The 20722-nt window shown below is 40.8% G+C and overlaps 1 protein-coding gene across 1 annotated transcript in view; it reads left to right on the forward strand.

Annotated features, from left to right (window-relative positions):
• dlgap2a (discs, large (Drosophila) homolog-associated protein 2a) overlaps positions 1-20722 on the forward strand; it is a 142095-nt gene that overhangs the window by 110593 nt on the left and 10780 nt on the right. Inside the window, exons 8-9 of the mRNA XM_051646068.1 lie at positions 15781-15933; positions 18780-19018. Of these exons, the coding sequence (XP_051502028.1) occupies positions 15781-15933; positions 18780-19018 (392 nt within the window). The remainder of the gene's footprint in view (positions 1-15780; positions 15934-18779; positions 19019-20722) is intronic.

Raw genomic sequence — 20722 nt, forward strand, 5'->3', positions numbered from 1 at the left:
ACTGTTACACAACGATCATCACTCATAATACAAGCAATCTGTTTTACCTCCTCAAATTTTCAAAAGAATATTAAGAAAGCCTGGCAATATTTACAATGATCAATGGGGACATGTAAATTCTTCACACTGTAAACCCCCCCCCCCCCCACAAGCCAAATCTACGCCCTTGCTGAAATGTGGCATAATGTGAAATATTGCATAATGGTAAGAATGATTTAAAATCAAGTTGTTGTTTTTTTATTTATATTTTTATTATTATTTAAGAGAAAAGTATTTGAAAGTATTTAATTCACTGACTGGATTATCCAAAAATAGCCAGAATGATTATTTAATATATAAAAAAAATGCGAATGATTTTCCAAAAAACAGTTACTCGTATTGTGATATATATATATCGTTATCGTGATGTAAAATTACTCTTATCGTGATATAAGATTTTGGTCATATCGCCCACCCCTACGAGTTTGAGACAACATAAGGTTGAGTAAATGATGAGAATTATTATTGGTTGAACTCTTAACAATTGATTCACAAGCTCAGTAGATTTCAATGGAGCTCTGATGAAAAGGTGCATTGTGCCACCAGAGTAAATTTGGTTTTCTTTCAGCCTGATGAATATTTGTTTCACTTTTGGTGTGAATATGCTTTAACACATGGTTCTGAAAAAGCAGGTTTAGTGCTATGAGGGAATTACTTCCAGTTAAAGGGCCCTAACCACCATAGTTTTGGACTACAAAATGTGATGGCTATTGGCACTTTATAAGAGAAAAAAGATGAAACTTTGTTAAAACATTTCCTGACTTTAGCAATAATCCTTGTTTTACAGTTTTTTTTTTGTTGTTTTTTTTTTTTTTTTTTTTTTTTTAGCTTCTAGATTTGTGGTCTTTGGTGCTTCAAAAAGAAGAAAAGGATATCTGGAGTGGAGTCACATGAGTGATAAAGGAGATTGGATGCTGGAAGGAAGGATGGTGTGACTGGTTAAAACCAGTTAAGTCCAGTTGTTAATTATCTCTGCAGAAAAATGCAGAGGCAACTACTGAGTGATCTGAAGTACCTCAGCAACCAGAACACCCATGTATATGCTGGTGACCAGTCATCTCGGAAAATTCGGCACTGCAGAGGTGTCATGGAACATTTGGGATGACATTTACACCTTTATAACGGTTTTACATTTTTATATTTAACACTTATGTATATTTTAAAGTTAATACTTTAAAAAGGTGTGTGGGTGTGTGTGTGTGTGTGAGAGAGAGAGAGAGAGAGAGAGAAAACACTTAAAACAATTAATATACAAATGTTTCACTTAGGGCTGCACAATTAATCAAAATAAAATCGAAATCGCGATATGACCTCATGCGATTATTAAATGGCAAAGGGCTGCAATATAATTAAATACATAAATAGTCTGCTCACCTCAAAGTTTATTTGCGCTGATCTGTCCAGTCTATATTAAGTTAGAGCATTATTACAGTGTTTTCAGGGTGGTTCTTTGCTCCACAACTCCATCTCATGCTTAGAGTAACAGAAGTGTTCGTTTCCATTTGCTTACCTGTGCTAAGAGCTTTATTTACACTAAACCAGTGTGTCCTGTGTGAAGCAGTTTTTATTGTCATCTGCGGCTGCAACATCTCAGTCTGCGCCAGGTACAGGTATCATAATAATAACGTCATGGACTATAAGCAGGGATGTGATTTTTCCATATAAATACGGATTTCCGTATTTTCTGACCTCGGTGGGATGACCCATGTAAATTGTGTAAATCCAGTTTTTCAAAGATGGGGGATGGGGGGATTGCACGCTTCGTCGTCATCCAACCCGCCAACTGGATCTTTGGCGCTTTCAACGTTCTACGTCGTGCTTGTTGAGAATGCGCAGAACGACTGCTTCATTCGGGAAGTAATTCAGGGAAGTCATCTTTATCTTAAAGAAGAATCCAGAGAGTCCGTGAAAAATAGACACCAAACAGAGATGGATTGGTACTCAAAAAAACATGTAGTGTCATTTTTATTAACAGTCATTTTCACTTCGGTGGGAAACTGCAACTTACATGACAGTATAAGTTACAAAACGCTGTAAAACCTTAACATTTTGGAATTCTTGCTTGTCTATGTGATATCCATTAAAGCAACATTATAGACTATATATAGGCTGAAATCGCGAAAGGCCATTCCGCGATTTAATGGCTTACAACAATACAAATGCTTGACTTACTCCAAGTTTCTAAGTCACGCTGGAATAAAGGGTCTACTTAAATGTATTAAAACTGCAAAATGCTGCGTTTTTAAGTACTATTATTACATGCGGATTAATGCCGACAGCACTGTATGAGTTAGAGGCGCCATCTAGCGGCTGTGTGTGGAGCTCTCCTGAGCCCACAGTATTAAGTTTTTACACGTGCGAATTATTGCTGAAATTAATTATTGCTGATGCAAAGTAGTGAAGGAATGCCATTTGTTAATCATATTTAACATCAGCATAAGACAGCTTTGCACAAAGTATCAACCTATTTGATTAAACATTGTTAGTTGACTATTAAACTGCTAAAAGGTTGCTGGGGTTGCGGCCTTCCTTCCTTCTTTTTTGTCCTTGGCTGATCACATGCCTATATAAGATGGAGTATAATTCAAACATCTTTATTAAATGATTAGAGCAAACAGCATTAACTGTAGCACCTGTAGAGTCCAGAAACATGTGCTCTTCCTCCATTCTCCTGTCATTTGTTTATGGGCGAAATCCAATCGAAAGTGATCATCCCTATGCCCTATTCACTATGTAGGACAGAGCTCTTGATGTGGGCACTCACTGAAGGGAGCATGACATTACAGTTTGAATGTAGCCATCACTAAAAGTCTTCTGACAGGGCCCTTTGTGAAAAAATTAACCTTCTTACTTTTGTTTGGAATGACCCTTTGAATGGCGACCCCTTCTCGAAGTGCCCTTCAAGGGCGCAAAAAGTCCATTTGAAAATCTCACGAGAGAGCATGTCGCACTTATTACACTCCCAGTGGCAACAAGTGAAATCGAAACTAATATTACCAACATCCAACAAAATGAAAAGGAAGGAACGAACATAGGCCTGTAATAAATCTACAGTATATAAAATATTTAGATACTATAATATAATGCATTGTTAAATTAAATATAATAAAAACTAACAAACTAACCAAAATGTTCACTTTCAACTTCAGTTTGACATTAAGCCTAATTTTTTAGGACTATTTTATATACAGTAGAGAATAGTTTTTAATAAGCCTACTTTGTTTTTAATGCCTAGACTAAGAGTAAAATGGAATATTTTATGTTTATTTAATTATTTAACCAACCAACAAAATTTTTGACAGCAAAAGCTATGCAACAACTATGGTACTACCAACAGGGAAATTCAGTTAACAGTGACATTGAGCAGAAAGCTTACATATAACCAGTTTTGACAGAACTGCTGATAAAAAGTTAAATTAACAGCACTGGACAATTAGACGAAAAGAAAAATGGAGATCGTTATTGGATGTTAAAATCCTGATTGGAGCATCCTTAATATTCAAGTTGACTAGGTTAAAACTAAATGATGATTAGTGGGCTGAGACCTATCACAAAATGGTACATGGTGGATGGTACAATATGAATATGAAGAAGACTTTGAATATGTTTTTTCTTTGTTTCACTGTTTATATATTTATTTGTTTGTGGGTGAACTGAAAAAAAATGTCTCAGTTTGGTTCTTTTTAAGAGAACTCAAGTGTGAAAACAGCCTTTTGGCAGTTGAACATGTGAAAAAAATGTTTTGTCTGTCATAATCGCATTTCATATTGCAATCGCAATATTTTTCAAAATAACCGCAATATTACTTTTTGTCCAAATCTTGCAGCCTTAGTTTCACTTATCCAGTTTTCACTTATTCATACATATACCTATACTATGGAGGTGAAAGTGTCTTATAATTTTTGCTTAAAAGTGTTTTCTTTTTTTTTTTTATAATTGTTTTTTTTTTTTTTTATGGTTGTTTCAATGATATGCAGTTCAGTGTTTTTCTAAAGTTTGACTAAGTCCCTTCCTGTTGAATGTTTCATAAGCAAACCAATACCATGAGGTCAATGACTCCTTTGCAAAGATATTGTTTTTATAAATGTTTGAAAAATTATTTGATTCTCTCAATGTGAAATTGAATTTTTAAAATGATTGAATGTAAATTGTAGTAGATGTTGCTGTCTTGCTGCAGTTGTGGCTTCACTGACAAATAAAATGAAGTTTTGATCATGTGTCTTGCTGCATTTGAGGCTTTATTGTGTAAATAATTTTTTTATTATGTAATCAGAAGCAGTTTTGTGTTGAAGGCCAGTGGTATTTTAGCATTTAAAATCTGTGCAGTGCACGGTCATATATAGACATTTATTAACAAAGTGAGTGGTTGTTTCCAGAGATTTAAATGCTCGTGCTCTGGAAAGTGCGTGGATTTATGGTGAATAAACATGTCTGGTAGTTTGTGGGGGTTTATTGCGGTGGTGTGCGGACTGAAAAACAACCGCACACATAGATTGGTCCGTTCCCTTACGACTCAGTACACTTGACATTGCGTTCTGCTTACGATCTTCACGGCAACGAGAAGACTCTCCGCTTCCCTGCAGTGTTCCGGCGAACATTTACTTCACCTTGACTCTTCGCTGGTGAATGGGACGCTTCAGCTCCCCGCAGTGCTTCGGCAGGAGTTTTGTATCCTTATAAGCTATTGTGTTATTGTGTATATGTATGTGTATATATACATGCGTATTTTTTAAAGATGTCGTTCCGTAAGTGTTTTCTTATGCGAGGGACACATCCCGCCGTCAGATCAGCATGAGAGCTTCATTTACTGTCTGGGCCACACCCACGCAGAGACAGCTCTCATAAAGAGTTCAGCCTCTCGTGCCTTCCCACCTGCCTCTTCTGTGACACCCGAGGGATCATACGAGGAGGCAAGGTGGGGCCGCGAGGTCAAGCAGGATGAATTTGAGGTGGACCTCGTGCCGAATCCCTCAATCTCTCTCTATGCCAATACAGTATGTGCGTGATGAGATTCGGCCCTCAATAGGAGTGCGTTGCCTCGTCACATTCAACCGTTCTGACGCTGGAGATGATGATGTTATGTCTCTCGCTGCATCTGGCGAGTGGTCAGTGGATGGCGCTGCCGCCCCTTCTCCCAGCGAGGGTGAGTAGCGTGCATGCGCTACTGAAAAGGAGAAGCTTCATGTCCTTTCAAGGGCGGTCGAAGAGCTCTGTTTCGAGTAATCTCTGGAGAAACCTGAAAAATCTCACCTTGATGAATGGTTCGTGCAGTCCGGATGCCATCAAGCAACCGCGTTCCGCAGATCTGCCCCGCTCTTCCTGGAAGTTCATAATGAACTGACAAATCCTGGTGCGTGCCCTATTCAGCTCGCTCGCACAGCAATTCCACTCTTCTCAATAAAGTGGACCACGGGGAATACAAAAGTTATGTCCAACTACCCTCCCTGAAAGAGGCGGTAGCCGCACATCTCTGCCCGCCAAGTAGCAGGGCGTGGAACTCACGCCCCGTTCATCTTTCTAAGCCGTGTCGACTAACGTCCGCACTGGCTGGAAAAGCATACTCAGCGGCGGGCCAAACTGGTTCAGCACTCCACGCGATGGTGTTGCTCCAAGTTTTCCAAGCTAAGCTCCTCAAACAAATGGACGAGCAAGGCTACGATCTAGAGACTTTCAAAGAGCTCCACACCACTACGGACTTAGCGTTACGAGCCACGAAAGTGACTGCACAAGTAAATGAGCAACCTGGTGTTTTTGGATTGTCACATCTGGCTGACCCTCACGGAAATGCGTGACGCAGGAGAAGACGCTCTATTTGATGCTCCGGTGTCTCCAGCCGGCCTTTTCGGAGGCTCTGTGGATAGATTTGCTGAGTGCTACGTCACGACTTAGCAACAATCACAGGTTATGAGAAATTTTATGCCAAAATGGAGCAGTAATTCATCACAACCGGCTCGCTCCTGATCTGTCTCGGGCCAGCGGCCAGCTAAAAAACCCACACCAGCTGCCTTAGCACTGCCAAATGTTGCTGCCAAGCCGCTGGTAAAGCCACACAAGCCATGGCCCAAATGAAGGCAGCCGCTTCAGCGCAAACCTTGCGCCAACAGGAAAAAAAACCCAGCGCAGCAAAAGCGCTCCTGACACACAATACCTTTCCCCTCTTCCCCACTGCTGTTTGTCGGGAAAGGAATATTGTTGTTCAAAATGTTGTTCAGTATGTTGTATCTCACATTAATCACATGCAATAAATTTTGCACATTATGCACAACCACTTCCCAATGGTGAGCGGAACATTATATCATGTATGAACATACAAAGATTGCAAAAAGAGTACAGCACTCGCACGAGACCCACACACATTTTCAATAAGGGCTTTCCCACTTCAAAGCCCACACATTATGCACAACCACTTCCCAATGGTGAGCGGCGCATTATATCATGTAATGAATTACAAAGATTGCAAAAAGATAACAGTGCTCGTTGCACACGCACGAGACGCTCACACTTTTTCAATAAAGAGCTTTCCCACTTCAAAGCCCACACATTATGCGCAACTGCTTCCCAATGGTGAGCGCCGCATTATTTCATGTTATGAACATACCAAATTGCCCTCTGTCCTGTTACACGGATGCGTGGCGAGCTCTTACTGGCATTCCGACTGAGTGCTAAAAGTGATCAAACATGTTTATACGATCCAATCGACCACCCCGTTTCAATGGTGTTCTGTCTTCCACAGTTCTGTCCGAAGACACGCCAGTGTTACGAGCCAAAATACACAACCTTCTCGCAAAGAACACGATAGAGGTTGTTTCCTATGAATTAATAAGCTTGCTGTCCCACTGCGTGAATGTGTGGCAAGTCCTCACTGCGTGTCAGAGCTGGTGTTTACAACGATCGAGCACAATCTGTGGTCCGACCGCAGACTGTGACACACAAGCTGGACACTTGAATCGCGTGCTAGTGACACGCCCATTCAAAATATCAACAAAGTCCTTCATTTCAGTCTGTCTCTGGCTCTCTGCACGTTCATGAAATGTATCGATGCTGCACTCGCTCCATTGAAAATTAACGGTGTGCATGTTTTGAATTACCTCAGCGATTGGTTATTACTAGCCAATCAGAGGCACTACTGAGCGAACACAGAGACTTGCTGCTTTGCCATATGGAAAATCTGGTCTAATGTCAACTGGGCAAAAGCACACTTTTCCCCAGCCAGTAAATCTCATTTTTTAGGAGTTTATGCATGCGCACCTCATGAACGAGCGTGTACAGACCATTCTTCGGTGTCTGTTTCAGTTCAAACTGAAAAAAAAACATTACCACTGAAGTAATTTCACTTTCATGTGCATCGCGGTGACTCACCACTGGACAGTGCCAGCCTTCTACCAAATATGGTGTTATGCTGGGTGAAGTTTTCAGAAGGAAAGTGCTGACCACAAATGCATCTAACACAGGTTGGTCAGGTGCAAAACGGCCGTGACACGTCAGCCGCCTACAGCTACTGGCTGTCTTTCTAGCTTTGAGAGCTTTTCATTTCGATATTGTGAATCACCACATTCTGATTCGTTCGGACAACACAAGAGTAGCAGCGTACATATGTCGCCATGATGCGCTGGCCCATGTATGGCCAATTAAATGAAAGTATGCGTTTCCCCCGGTGCGCCTCTTTCATTCTGTCATTAGCAAAGTCTGAGTGGACACGAGTGGACAACAGTTCTGTCCCAGTTTCTGGAGATGGTAGAAATACTGGACAGGCCTCCATGGGAAATACAGCTGAAGAAAGATCTTCTCTCTGAAACACAAGGCAGAGTTTGGCATCCCCAGTCAGTGCTGCGAAGCCTACACTTGTGGCCTTTGAACGGAGCACAGCGGACAAGCCAGAATTGGCTTGGTCGACTATGAACACCATATTACAGGCTAGAGCTGTTGTCCACACTTTACGCACTGAAATGGAATGTGTTCACTAATTGGTGCTTTTCACATGGCAAAGACCCAGTGAACTGCCCCATACCTGACATTCATACATTTCTTAAGAGCGATCGGACGCAGGGCTCACTCCATCTATGCTCAAAGTTTATGTGGCGATTATATCTGCATATCATGCACCTGAAACTGGCACCTCTATAGGAAAACATGATTTAATCATAATTCCTAGGGGGCGGGGCAGCTAAATCCCCCTCGCCCGGCTACAGCCCCAACTTGGGACCTAACTTGGTCCTAAAATTGCTCGCGGGGCCTCCCTTCAAGCCTCTGGACTATGTTGAATTGCGTGTGCATTCTCTTAAGACCACTGCTGACTTTGGCCTCGGTAATACAGGTTGGTGATTTGCAAGCACTGTCAGTTGACAATTCATGTCTGGAGTTTAGTCCAGGCCTTTCAAAACCACTGTCAAACCCAGAAAAGTCTATGTGCCTAAGGTTATAACCACACCCTTCAGAGCGCAGGTGGTTCACCTTCAAGACTTTTCCCTCCTCCATTTAATTCGGATGAGGAACAGTCCTTGCATTTGTTATGCCTTTTGCGAGCGCTACACACATACGTTGAGCGCACATGCTAGTTCAGACTGTCTGACAAACTCTTTGTGTGCTATGGAGGATGCACGAAAGGAACGTCCATCTCCAAGCAAAGACTTTCTCACTGGATCGTTGATACGGTCACCCTGGCTTTCAAGTCGCAGGGTGCAAATTGCCCAATTGGTGTTAAAGTACACTCAACTAGAGGCGTGGCCTCTTCATGGGCAAGGACGAACAGTGTGTCTTTACAAGACAAATGTTTTGCAGCAGAAAACACAAAACACATTTGCAAGGTTTTACAATGTAGACAACGTCTCTCTCAAAACAAGTCCTGTCTGTCTGGAGCACTATTTTATTGGTCAAATATATACTTATGCCTCTCTTTTTAAGTATGGGCTCCTTGTCACTACACAACCGCCTGCATTCGGACCGTTGTGCTCCCAAAGTTACAGACACTTCATTATAAATAAACTTCCTTTCCTTCTGGGTTCGTGACGGGGTTACTCCATACTATATGACCATAGTTCATATATATTCTGAGTGTTCCCCTCCTGGCTGACCATGAGGATCATTCACTTGTGGCATACTCATGTCGGTCGCCATGACTGCGGCATCATCTTTCCTCTCTGGGAAGGTTATGTCATGTAGTGTGGCGTAATGGTATTCTGTTCCCCATATGTGTTAGCAGAACGCAATGTCATGAGTTGTAAGGAAACATCTCGGTTACGTACTGTGGCGAGCAGGGCGGGGTCGAGCGGCATATGGGCAGAGCAAGGCCGGGAAGATAAGTGGCGAATGAGCTCCACCTGTGTGCCACATCGGTCTCGCGTTCCAGTGAGAGGAGACAGCGGCAGATGAGGGAGAGAGACGCACGGAGCTGTGTGTGTGTGTGTGTCGATATGTTTGTGTCTGTCGGTGACCACTGAAAAGCAAACCGAACTTGTTTGTGTGTTGAATTTTATGGCGGAAAAGCCCTATTGTGTGACACTGAAAAGTGTATATGTGTAATTAAAGTCTCACGGGGATTGTCAAGCCGGTCCCAGCTTCCTCCTTTGCCATCACTGAATCATTACACTGGTGCCGAAACCTAGGAAGGAGGAAGGATGCGCCATCAAGGAGTCCTCGCCGCTGACTGAGGATTGCGATGCCAAGGGAGTGCTCGATCTTTGTGGCGCTGGAGATCTGCGTCAACCGGCAACCGAAAGGGATGGCTGAGGGGTCCGTTGCCATAGCCCAGCGTTGCAGACAGAAGCACGACAGCGAGCTGAGGGCCAGTCGATGGCGTGTCCGGGGCCGGCGAGCCCGTCTCTCTCTCCTCTCTCCTCTCTGCTTGCGGGTCAGATCCTGAGACCATCACGACGCATCATTCCTCCCTCCCTAGAAATGGTGGTGGGGTGGGGGGGGTATGACACAGGCCGGAGAATTCCCTGACCTGAGTTTGGCGATGGGGGTATGTGGCGAGCATGGCGAGGTCGAGCGGCATCTGGGCAGAGTGAGGCCGGGAAGATAAGTGGTGAATGAGCTCCACCTGTGTGCCACACCGGTCTCGTGTTTCAGTGAGGGGCAGCGGGAGTATTTGAGGAGAGGAGACAGTGGCAGACGAGGGAGAGAGAGACACATGGAGCTGTGTGTGCTTGTTGATGTGTTTGTGTCTGTTGGGGACTGCTGAAAAGCGAACCGGACCTGTCTCTGTGTTGAATGTAATGGCTGAAAAGCCCTATTGTGTGACACTGAAAGGTGTATATGTGTAATTAAAGTCTCACGTGGATTTTCAAGCCAGTTCCAGCTTCCTCCTTTGCCATCATTGAATCATTACATGTACGTAACCTTGGTTCCCTGAGACGAAGGGAATGAGACATGGCAAATGCTGGCCACACCACAAGACTCAGAGTTCTTTGAGGTGCAAGCAATGCGCTCTTTGTCCCTTTGTCTCTCAGAGGAATGGTGTTTGCGCACCTGCTTTTATAGCGGACAGCTTCACGCCTAAAAGGGTGGGGCTCAAACACCATAGCCAATATTAGAATATTTAATATATATTGTAGAGAGGTTTCCACTAGGTCATGTAGAAGGACACTCCCCATATGCGTTAGCAGAACGCAATGTCTCGTTCCTTTCGTCTCAGGGAACCAAGGTTATGTACGTAACTGAGACGTTACTGGCAGTGTCAGGAAACCAGACACACCAGAGCACATATCCAAAAATGGTCGGAATGGTCTCGTTTACGGATTTGTGCGCTGGTGTGAACGGTCCGTAAACAAGCCTTTTCATGTAGTGTTTGTGTTTATTTCTTCCAATGTTTTTCATTTTACTGGTGTGATGCAGCTGGACCAAAATACTGTTTTACACACAACCGCACGCACACACACAATCTTTCTTTCTCCTCTCTTCCTCTCTTGCTTCCTCGTTCTTTGTAATTATGAAAGTGTGTGTCATCACTCTTTGCTTATTTGATAAAAACAGGCAGCACATATGAGAGTGTTATGAGTCCCTGTTGCATTACTGTATTTGTAAGAAAAAAATTAAGAAAGTACATAAGTGCAATTCTTGAAAAATTCTTAAGAAGTTCTCAAATATTTTCTTAAGAATAAAAAGGCTTTGACATTGTCTGAACAGCCAGCTAATGGAGTTGCCTTGTCTAATAGCCTACAACAAATTCAGTACTTCAATGTTGGCAAATCTTAACTATAAATGTATCTTTTAACTTTTTTTTTTTTTTAAATAGCAAGCACCTCGCAATAAATTTTTTTAATGTAAAGTGCATGAGGTGTTAGTTTAAAGACATTAACAGTCATATGAGAATTTACTTGCTGCTAACCATTTGATAACTTTTAATTTAACATGAAGGAAAAGAAAAGAAACAAAAGCTTTAGTAGAAAAGAGGTTCTTGTTGAGGAATTTACTGCAAGGAAAAAGTTCTCCTTAGGAAGCTTGATAATAACACTGTGTAACAATTTTTTTATTTATTTTTTATTTTTTTGGTGTTATTTCCTAATTGCTTATGTCTCAAAAGTATAGAAAATGGCTGTTATTACCCACAAACTTTGCTTTTGTGTCCAAGACAGTGATATTTTTAAATGTACCTATTTCCAATGAGAAAACGGGCAAATTTGTGTCTTTTCGTTCACATAAAGTCAGAAAAAAACAACATATGAATCCAAATTAACATGTATTTATACTAAAGTAATACAAAAGTGACTACAAACGATTTAGAAGTGAGTATTTTTTCGATTTTTATGATTATACTGTAAATCGCTTTTACGAATCAGCCCCAAAATGTAGTCTCCCATCATGTTCTTGTTATACTGTCCTTGGTAGCGGCATTCAAAGTCCAGTATATCCTGATGGAAGCGCTCGCCTTGCTCCTCCGAGTATGCTCCCATGTTCTCCTTGAATTTATCAAGATGAGCATCAAGGATATGGACTTTGAGGGATTTCAGAGGTGGAACTGAGGAGAGAAACCCATACTACCCCAACCAAAAAGATCTCAATGACTTGATTAGAGATCTTGGATGAAAGTGTGCAAGTCACAGATCAGAGGAAGCATCACCAACCTTTTTCCAGCTTCTTCACCTGTCAAGATGGGCTCTGCTTCTGCCACAATGTGACCAGTCTGTTCGAGTCAATCAGAATCGCCTGTAACCAGAATGAGTGGCGTCTCTTCATTGAAAGCTCTTCCAGGAGCCTCAAAGCTGTGCTGCTCCATAATGGTAACAAGTACCCGTCTCTTCCCCTGGCTCACTCGTTGCACCTCAAAGAGGATTACAACAGCATCAAGACCTTGCTGGACGCCTTGAAGTATGATGAGTACGGCTGGGAGGTCATAGGAGACTTAAAAATGGTGGCATTCCTGATGGGTCTCCAAGGCAGTTTTACCAAGTTTCCCTGCTATCTTTGCCTTTGGGACAGCAGGGACACCAAGGTGCACTACCACAGGCGGGACTGGCCACAGTGGACCGAGTTCTCTGTGGGGAGGAACAATGTCAAGTGGGAGCCATTGGTGGACCCCCGGAAGGTGCTGATGCCACCACTGCACATCAAATTGGGCCTTATAAAACAATTTGTCAGAGCTCTAGATAAGGAGTCGGCAGCCTTCAAGTACCTTCAAGACTTCTTCCCTAAGCTGTCTGAGGCAAAGGTCAAAGCCGATGTCTTCGTCAGACCACAGATAAAGAAGATCCTAGAGTGCAATGAATTCCCCAAGAAGCTCACTAGTAAGGAGAAAGCAGCTTGGAACAGCTTGTCGCAGTGGTTCGGGGCTTCCTGGGCAATCACAAGGCCGAAAACTATGTGGAGCTGGTTGAGACTCTGGTGAAGAACTACGGCACAATGGGCTGTAAGATGTCCCTCAAAGTCCATATCCTTGATGCTCATCTTGATAAATTCAAGGAGAACATGGGAGCGTACTCGGAGGAGCAAGGCGAGTGCTTCCATCTGGATATACTGGACTTTGAACGCCGCTACTAAGGACAGTATAACGAGAACATGATGGATTCGTGAAAGTGATTTACATTATAATTGTAAATCTCGAAAAACTACTAAATCTTTTGTAGTCATTTTTGTATACTTTAGTATAAATACATGTTAATTTCTATACTTTTGAGGCATAAGCAATTAGGAAATAACACTTACTACCCAGGAACAAAAATTGTGTTACATAGTGTAATATCACATCGGAAAGTACAAGGCGAGTAAATGGGAAAGGGTGGCGGAGGCTGTCTCCGCTGTGGCCAGCTCCAATAGGGATGTGGATGGGGGGTGAAAAAGAAAGTCTCAGCTTTCAAATGTTATAATTATTATGTTTTTATGAACTCTAAAGATCGCGGAAAGAGAGCGCTATATGCAGCGCATCCGTTTGAATTAGCATGATTGGTCACCACATTAAGAAGCTTCAAAACAACATTTATTGTTTGAATTTGACAATAACGTAAAAAAAATGTCTAAAATCACATTTCTACTTAAACAGCCCATTGTGACTTGAGACTCAACATGATAGAACGTATCACATTTAAAACAACCCTGTTAATTCATTAAACATCTTACCTTTTAGAATTTAAGACAAGTGTGAGGTTATCCTAACATTAAGATGTTATTTACAACGATTTTTAAGAACATTTGTTTTTAGAGGATTTTAATACTTCTTAAGTTTTTTTCTTAACAACAATCTTAAGAAAAAAGATAAGAACTTTCTCAAGAAGTTTTTTTGGGACTACAAAATATTCTTAACTTTTTTCTTATGTTAGAAATTAAGAAGAAAATGGTAGTTAAGAAGAATTTTCTTCTCAAGAATGTTTCATGAATCCGGCCCCAGATCATTCCGTGAATCACTCTGCTCTCTCCTTATCCGTCTCTCGCTTTCCATTTCTGTCCTTTAATTTATCTCTCACCCCCACTCCCTCTTTTTTACAATCTATATTTCTCTTTTAATCTTTCCTTGTCTATCTTTTTTTCAGTCTTTCTCTTAGTTTTTCGTGACCTTTCTTTAAACACCCTCTCAACCTAGAGTAAAAAGAGAAACCATAGTTTCTATCTTTAGCTAACTTGTTAAAGCTGGCTGGTGTACTTAGAGAGGTGGTTTAGCAGGGTTTATACAGTAATAGTTGAGACACACTAAAATGTCTTTCTGAGATATCAGATTTTATCTGACAAGGCTTTAATATGTGACACACTGAAAAAGTGCTTAATAGGAAGTATAACTGCACTGCCAATATGGTTAATCATTTAATTGAATTCACTGTTCATAATAGGCTCCTCACTATAAGCCATCACCATATGTCAAGATCAAACTTCTACCACTCTCCTCTTCCCTCCCTCTACTATTCTCTTCATTTCCTCTCCTCTCCTTTTCCCCTTCTCTTTTTTTCATATCCTCTTCCTATCCTTTTTCTGTCATCTTCCTCTGCCTCTCCTTTTTCTCTCCTCTTCCTCTTCTTCTCTTCCTGTCCTCTTCTTTTCTCTTCTTCTTCTCTTCCTTACCCCTTCCACTCCTCTTCTCTTATGTCTCCTCTTCTCTTCCTTTCCTCTTCCTCTGCCTTTTCCTCTTTTCTTCCTTTTCTCTCCTCTTCCTTTGCCTCTCCTCATTCTCTTGTCGTCTTCTTCCACTTCCTCTTCTCTTCTGTCCTTTTCTCTTCCTCATCCTCTAATCTGCTCTCTTCTTCCTCTCCTCTTACTCTGCCTCATCTTGTCTTCTCCTCTTCCATTCCTCTACCTTCTCCTCTTTCTCTTCCTCTCCTTTCCCTCTGTCTCTCCTCTTCCACTCTACTCCTCTTCTCCCCCTCTTCACCCCTCTTCCTCTTCCTTATCCTCTTCCTCCTCCTTCCTCTCTCCTCTCCTCTGCCTTATCTTTCTCTTCCTCTCCTCTTCTCTCTTCTTCTTGTTCTCTTCCCTCTTCTCTTCTTCTCATCCTGTCCTCTTCCTCTTTTCTCTTCTTCTTCCTCTACTTTGCCTCTTCCACTCCTCTTCTCTTATGTCTCCTCTTTCTCTTCCTTTCATCTGCCTTTTCCTCTTTTCTTCCCTTTCTCTCCTCTTCCTCTGCCTCTCCTCTTTTTCTTCTTCCACTTCCTCTTCTCTTCTGTCCTTTTCTCTTCCTTATCCTCTAATCTGCTCTCTTCTCTTCTTCCTCTCCTCTTACTCTGCCTCACCACTTCCATTCTCTTTTCTTCTCCTCTTCCTCTTCCACTCCTCCACCTTCTCCTCTTTCTCTTCCTCTCCTCTTCCACTCCACTCCTCTTCTCCCCCTCTTTAACCCTCTTCCTTTTCCTTATCCTCTTCCTCTTCTTCTCTTCTCCCTATTCCAGTTCTCTCTTAAACCCTACACTAGAAAAGGGCACATCCAAATCAAACATCCATTTATCTATCTATTAGAGCAGTTCTTGAAAGAAACATTTGTGGAAAACATTTTGCTAATCAGAAAGGCCTCACACTCTTAACCTGTTTTTCTCCCTCATAAATGAATTATTGTGCTATAATTAGGGCTCTAAGCAATTATTATATTTTTTTTTTTCTGAATGGGTTTGTAATCAGTGTTTCAATCAGGGCCTTAACTACCATAGATGTTGAGGAGGACACATCCCTCTCAATATTTTGAAGTGGTTGATTAAGGTATTTTTTTCTTTTTCAGGAGCCAATTCTTAAACTTCTACATTTCACCCAACCTTAAATAATTGGTTACATTTATGTTTTTAACATAAGAATATTTATCAAGGCCGCTCTCCTTTTCTCCTCATTTAACAGCGGTCACCTATACACCCAGTACACCCACCTATAAAAGGACTCCTCCACCTGTCCCACCTCGTTCCACCTCAAAACCCCTCATCTCCATCACAGCTCAGAGCAGCACAGAGTCCACGCAGGATGCCTACCATGAGGGACAGCTGGCCAGAGGGGGTCTGTAAAAGACATATACTTACATCTTTCCCTGCCAAATATCTTACTGTGCAACCATTGGGACAGGGGGAATAATTGGGGCAATATATCAGTCTTAAACAGCTTAAGCCTTTCTGTGGATTTTAAAGGGATAGGTCACCCAAACATTTTTAATTTTGTCATCATGTACTCACCCTCATGTCGCTCCAAAACTGTATGACATTCTTTCTTTGATGGAACACCAAAGAAAAATCTCTTTGAGATTTTGCAGAAATTCTGAGCTGTTCTTTTCCATACAACAAAAACATAGAGTGATGGTTGTGAATTCTTTATGTTTGTGGACTTTTAATATTAATTCTCTGTCTAGAAACAGCATATTTTGTTGAACAGAGCTTAGGGTGTGCTACGTTAGTGGCGTATTCACAATCCAAGTTATGTATCAGAACTAGTAGTTTTTTTGTTCATTAAATGAATCTTTGAAGTGAATGAATCGTTCTCGTTCACTTCCATACACTGACTAAAAACTAACAGTAGAGTTCAGCAGCTGACTTTTCAGTTGTGATTTCACAGCATCACACCCTAGTCTGTTAATAAATCAGTCTAAGACAAAGTAAGTTTCAGTAGTTTAATTTATATAATCAATAGAGGATTAATCTCAGTTTTTGATACATTTAATTAGTATTAATTATGTTATGTCAAGAGTATTTACCTGTTGTCTATTAAGCTGATGTGGACCTCGAATTTATAGTGCTAATTAGCCAGCTGTTCTGTTTAGCCATGTTCATCCATTTATTTGTCCTTTTTTATGGTGCATATTTGTAAGTTTGCTACAATATAAAATAAACTAATCCATAATATTTGATCTATGATCTAAAAGTAATAATTGCTGTCTCTATACACAGCAGTCCTCTACAGCAGCACTACTCAACACCCGGCCCACGGGCCGCATGCAGCCCTCGAGTGATCTTTTGCGGCCCGCGTTATAATATCATCATCAGAAATATATTTATCAGCAGCCTATCAAATATGTATGAACTGTGAGTCCATTTTCCTGAGGATTACACTAGTTCTCTACATTTCTTAATCACGTTAGAGAGGGAATTCAGCTGCAAGAGGTTGTTACAAAAAAAAAATAATAATAATAATAATAATAATAATAATAATATCTGAGCATGGCTGATGTTATGAGAGTGCCAGTCGGTCTGTGCGCACTTGTGCACACCCGCGGTCTGTCTATCAAACATGCACGCTCGCAATCTCACTTGAGAGTTACTCAGCACCACGCGAATCTGTCCAATATTTTGAATAGCTCATCAGAGATATGTGCTTATCATGACAACAGTATTTACAGAAAAAAATAACAGTTTTTCCTGCAGTGACGGTGTCGAGATGCTTTCACGCAAATGCTTTTAGTTATCTACATAGACGCAACACGCTAAGGGGGGGTGAACAAATCTTTATGACTTATCACTAGAGGACTTTTGGTGCTAATTTTGGATATATTGCTCTTGTTTTTGAACACCTCTCTGGTGTATGTGATGTTGACAATCACAGTGACAACAGAACTGATCTATACGCCGCTTATGATTAAAATAATTACTAAAAGGGGTAGTTGACCCAAAAATGAAAATTTCCTCACCCTCAGCCATCCCAGATGAGTGACTTTCGTCTGCAGAACACAAATGAAGATTTTTAGAAGAATATCTCAGCTCTGTTGGTCTATACAATGCAGGAGGCCAGAACTTTGAAGCTCCAAAAAGCACATAAAGGCAGCATAAAAGTAATCCATAAGATTCCAGAGGTTAAATGTATATTTTTTAGACGTTATATGATAGGTGTGGGTGAGAAACAGATCAACATTTCACATCTGAAAGTGAAAGTGGAGATTCAGAGTAAAAAAGTCAAGGACTTAAATATTGATTTGTCTCTCATACACAGAGCTGAGATATTTTTTCTAAATAATCATTTGTCTTCAGCAGTAGTATGTCATACACATCTGGGATGGCATGAAGGTGAGTAAATGATGAGAGAAAATTCTTACTATAAAAATGTCAACTCTTAATTATATATATATGTGTAATCATAAAAATTAAGAGTGTGGAGGGTACAGGTATCCAGCTTTGCTGCCCCTTACCTTTCTGATGTTGAGTAGCCCTGCTCTACAGTGACCATGGGCTGCCAAGCTCCAAAAGTACACCATTTATGTAGTCAATATCACTTGTGTTTAATATTCCAAGTCTCCTGAAGCCATACAATATTTTTGTTTGAGGAATAGACCAAAATGTAAGTCTTTGAAAGCTCTCAAATCTAATTTGAATTACAGCATATTCAAACATTTTGAAACTTGGTCGGAATTGGTTCCGAGACACACAAGAACCAATGGCTTTTGGCATTATTGTTGATGCGAGAAGTTTGAATATGCACAAGCATATTTCTTCATAAGGTTGGGAATTAAGCACACAAGTCAAATAGACTTCTTTGATGCTTCTTTTGTTGTACTATTTTTACTATGCATGTCTATATTTAGACATGAGCAGCTCAGAGATTCAGCAAAACATTTCCACGGAAAAAAGAATGTCATACAGGTTTTAAATGACAATGAGGGTGAGTAAATTAGGAAGGAAATTTAATTTTTGTGTGAACTATTTCTTTAATTCCAAACACTGAAATTGCAACATTTAAAGTTTTGTCCATGGCATCGTTCTACTGTGGCACAATGAAATCACAAAGATTGTTTATTTCACTCCTATTTTTTCTGATTTATTATTAATTTCAATATTTTCCTTTCCTGTTATTACAGTATTGACCTGTCCTTTATTCCATGTCCTCAAAATAACATCACTGCTTTCTCTTTGTTTATCCCTCAGGCCTCTGGGGTTCTGATGGGTTGAGTTTGAGTTTGGGTCGAGCCCTTTATAACTCCACTGACAGTCTAGACAGCACCAAGGCCGTCACTATCGCCATGGAAGCGGCTGCCATGGCAATGGCAGCAAAGAGACACCCATCCACAGACAGCCACAGCTCAGTAATGACATGTGATAAAGCTGTGCTGGTGTCCAGAGCTGAGGAATACCTAAAAACACCCCGGTCCTCAATTGGAATACAGGTGAAGTGTATTCTTAACCACTTAACCAGTTTGATTTAAATTAAGTAAATTTTTTGTTCCTGTAGCTGGTAGAGCATTTCGCTATCAATACCAGTGTCATGGATTTTATTCTCAGGGAACACACATACTGATAAAATGTATATCATATATGCACTGTCTCTTTTGGATAAAAGTGCCTGCCAAATAAATGTAAACATCAATTCTTTTCTTTAAACTGACCTTCTGTTTGAGCCCCCAACTGTCTTTTGAGAGCAAATACTCAAATATTCTCAAGGACACCAACAGACAGAGTGCTGCCAATCCTATATATCCTTTAGTTTTAATCATTTCCAAAAATCTACTGTTTACTCAATTAATACATAACATAGCTAATATTGGCATTATATTCATGCTGTATCGCCAGAGGGGAACTGGCTCCCCCAGCTGATCCTGGTTTCTCCCAAGGATATTTTTCTTCATAAACTAACATTTAATGTAGTTTTGAGTTACTTGCCACAGCCACCTTTGGCTTGCTTACTGGGGGCCTAATTTTTAAGGCATGATTTATAATGACACTTTTCATTGAAACTGCTCAACAAGGACTTTAAGACATTACAGCATAATTTTCTGTAAAGCTGCTTTGAATCTGTGTATTGTGAAAAGCGCTATGCAAATAAAACGACTTGACTAGTGATCCAAACTAACTAAAGCAATGTAGATTATTTATGAGTTCAAACACAGAAATACACACACTTAAATACACACACACACCTTCAGTCTATGTTGTTGCACTAAAAATAGCTTGCTGTGAGTCATCATACCGCAATCCAATATTTAACATTCAACTCAAGCTTCACTGAATGGGCTCTCCCTCTCTCCCCTTCACTAAATCTCCCTTTATTGTCCTTTCTCCCTCCCTGTCCTTCTCTCTACCCCTTCCCTATCTCTCTTTCCCTTTCTTTCTGTCTCTTGAGAGCAGTTATCTGTCTTTGCCTTGTGAATATCTGTGTTGAGATCATGTCCTAATAATTTTAAATGGGTTTGCCTCTCTCGGTGCTTGTGCTTCTGCTCTGCATTCATTGCTCACACTGACCCTATAGTGCGTTTGCCTGAAAAACTTTGTTCAGCATGCTCTAGTGATGCAGTATGAATATTATTCACACCACAGGCCTACTGCTTAATGTGGTCTGTATGGATAAATAGTCTCATTAATAAATTTGTATTCTCTGATTATGTTTTGAATATATGATGCTCTGTAGAAGAACTGTCAGTTTGAGTTTTTGTACATGCATGATCACGGCCACACAATTGCCACAAAAACACTTCAAAGATTTGGGAGTGACAGCCACATTTAAATTCAGGAGTGAATCCTATAAATTATTTTTCGTTGTGTATACAAATTATAGGTTGTCGGAATATAGGAATTCGGTTGTCACTACCATGAATAACTGTGAAATAACTTTGTGTGGGTGTATAGCATGGTATGAAGCACTCAGATGAGGAGTGACAACTGTATTTAGCTTAGTGTGTATGTGGCCTCATAACACTACTGTATCACTGCTAAACTAAGTGAAACTCCCGTGTACTGTATATTTAATTCGTCATGCAGTAGAAAGTCTTGGTGCAGCCTTCCAGGTAGATGCAGAGAAGTTTTTTTGTTTGTGACCAGTGTTCAGTTGTGACAGGCAAGTGATTGGTAGTTCGGGTTTATCATTTCCAGGCAAG

The sequence above is a fragment of the Myxocyprinus asiaticus genome, chromosome 20 (genome assembly GCF_019703515.2).
Source record: "Myxocyprinus asiaticus isolate MX2 ecotype Aquarium Trade chromosome 20, UBuf_Myxa_2, whole genome shotgun sequence".
Classification (NCBI taxonomy): domain Eukaryota; kingdom Metazoa; phylum Chordata; class Actinopteri; order Cypriniformes; family Catostomidae; genus Myxocyprinus; species Myxocyprinus asiaticus.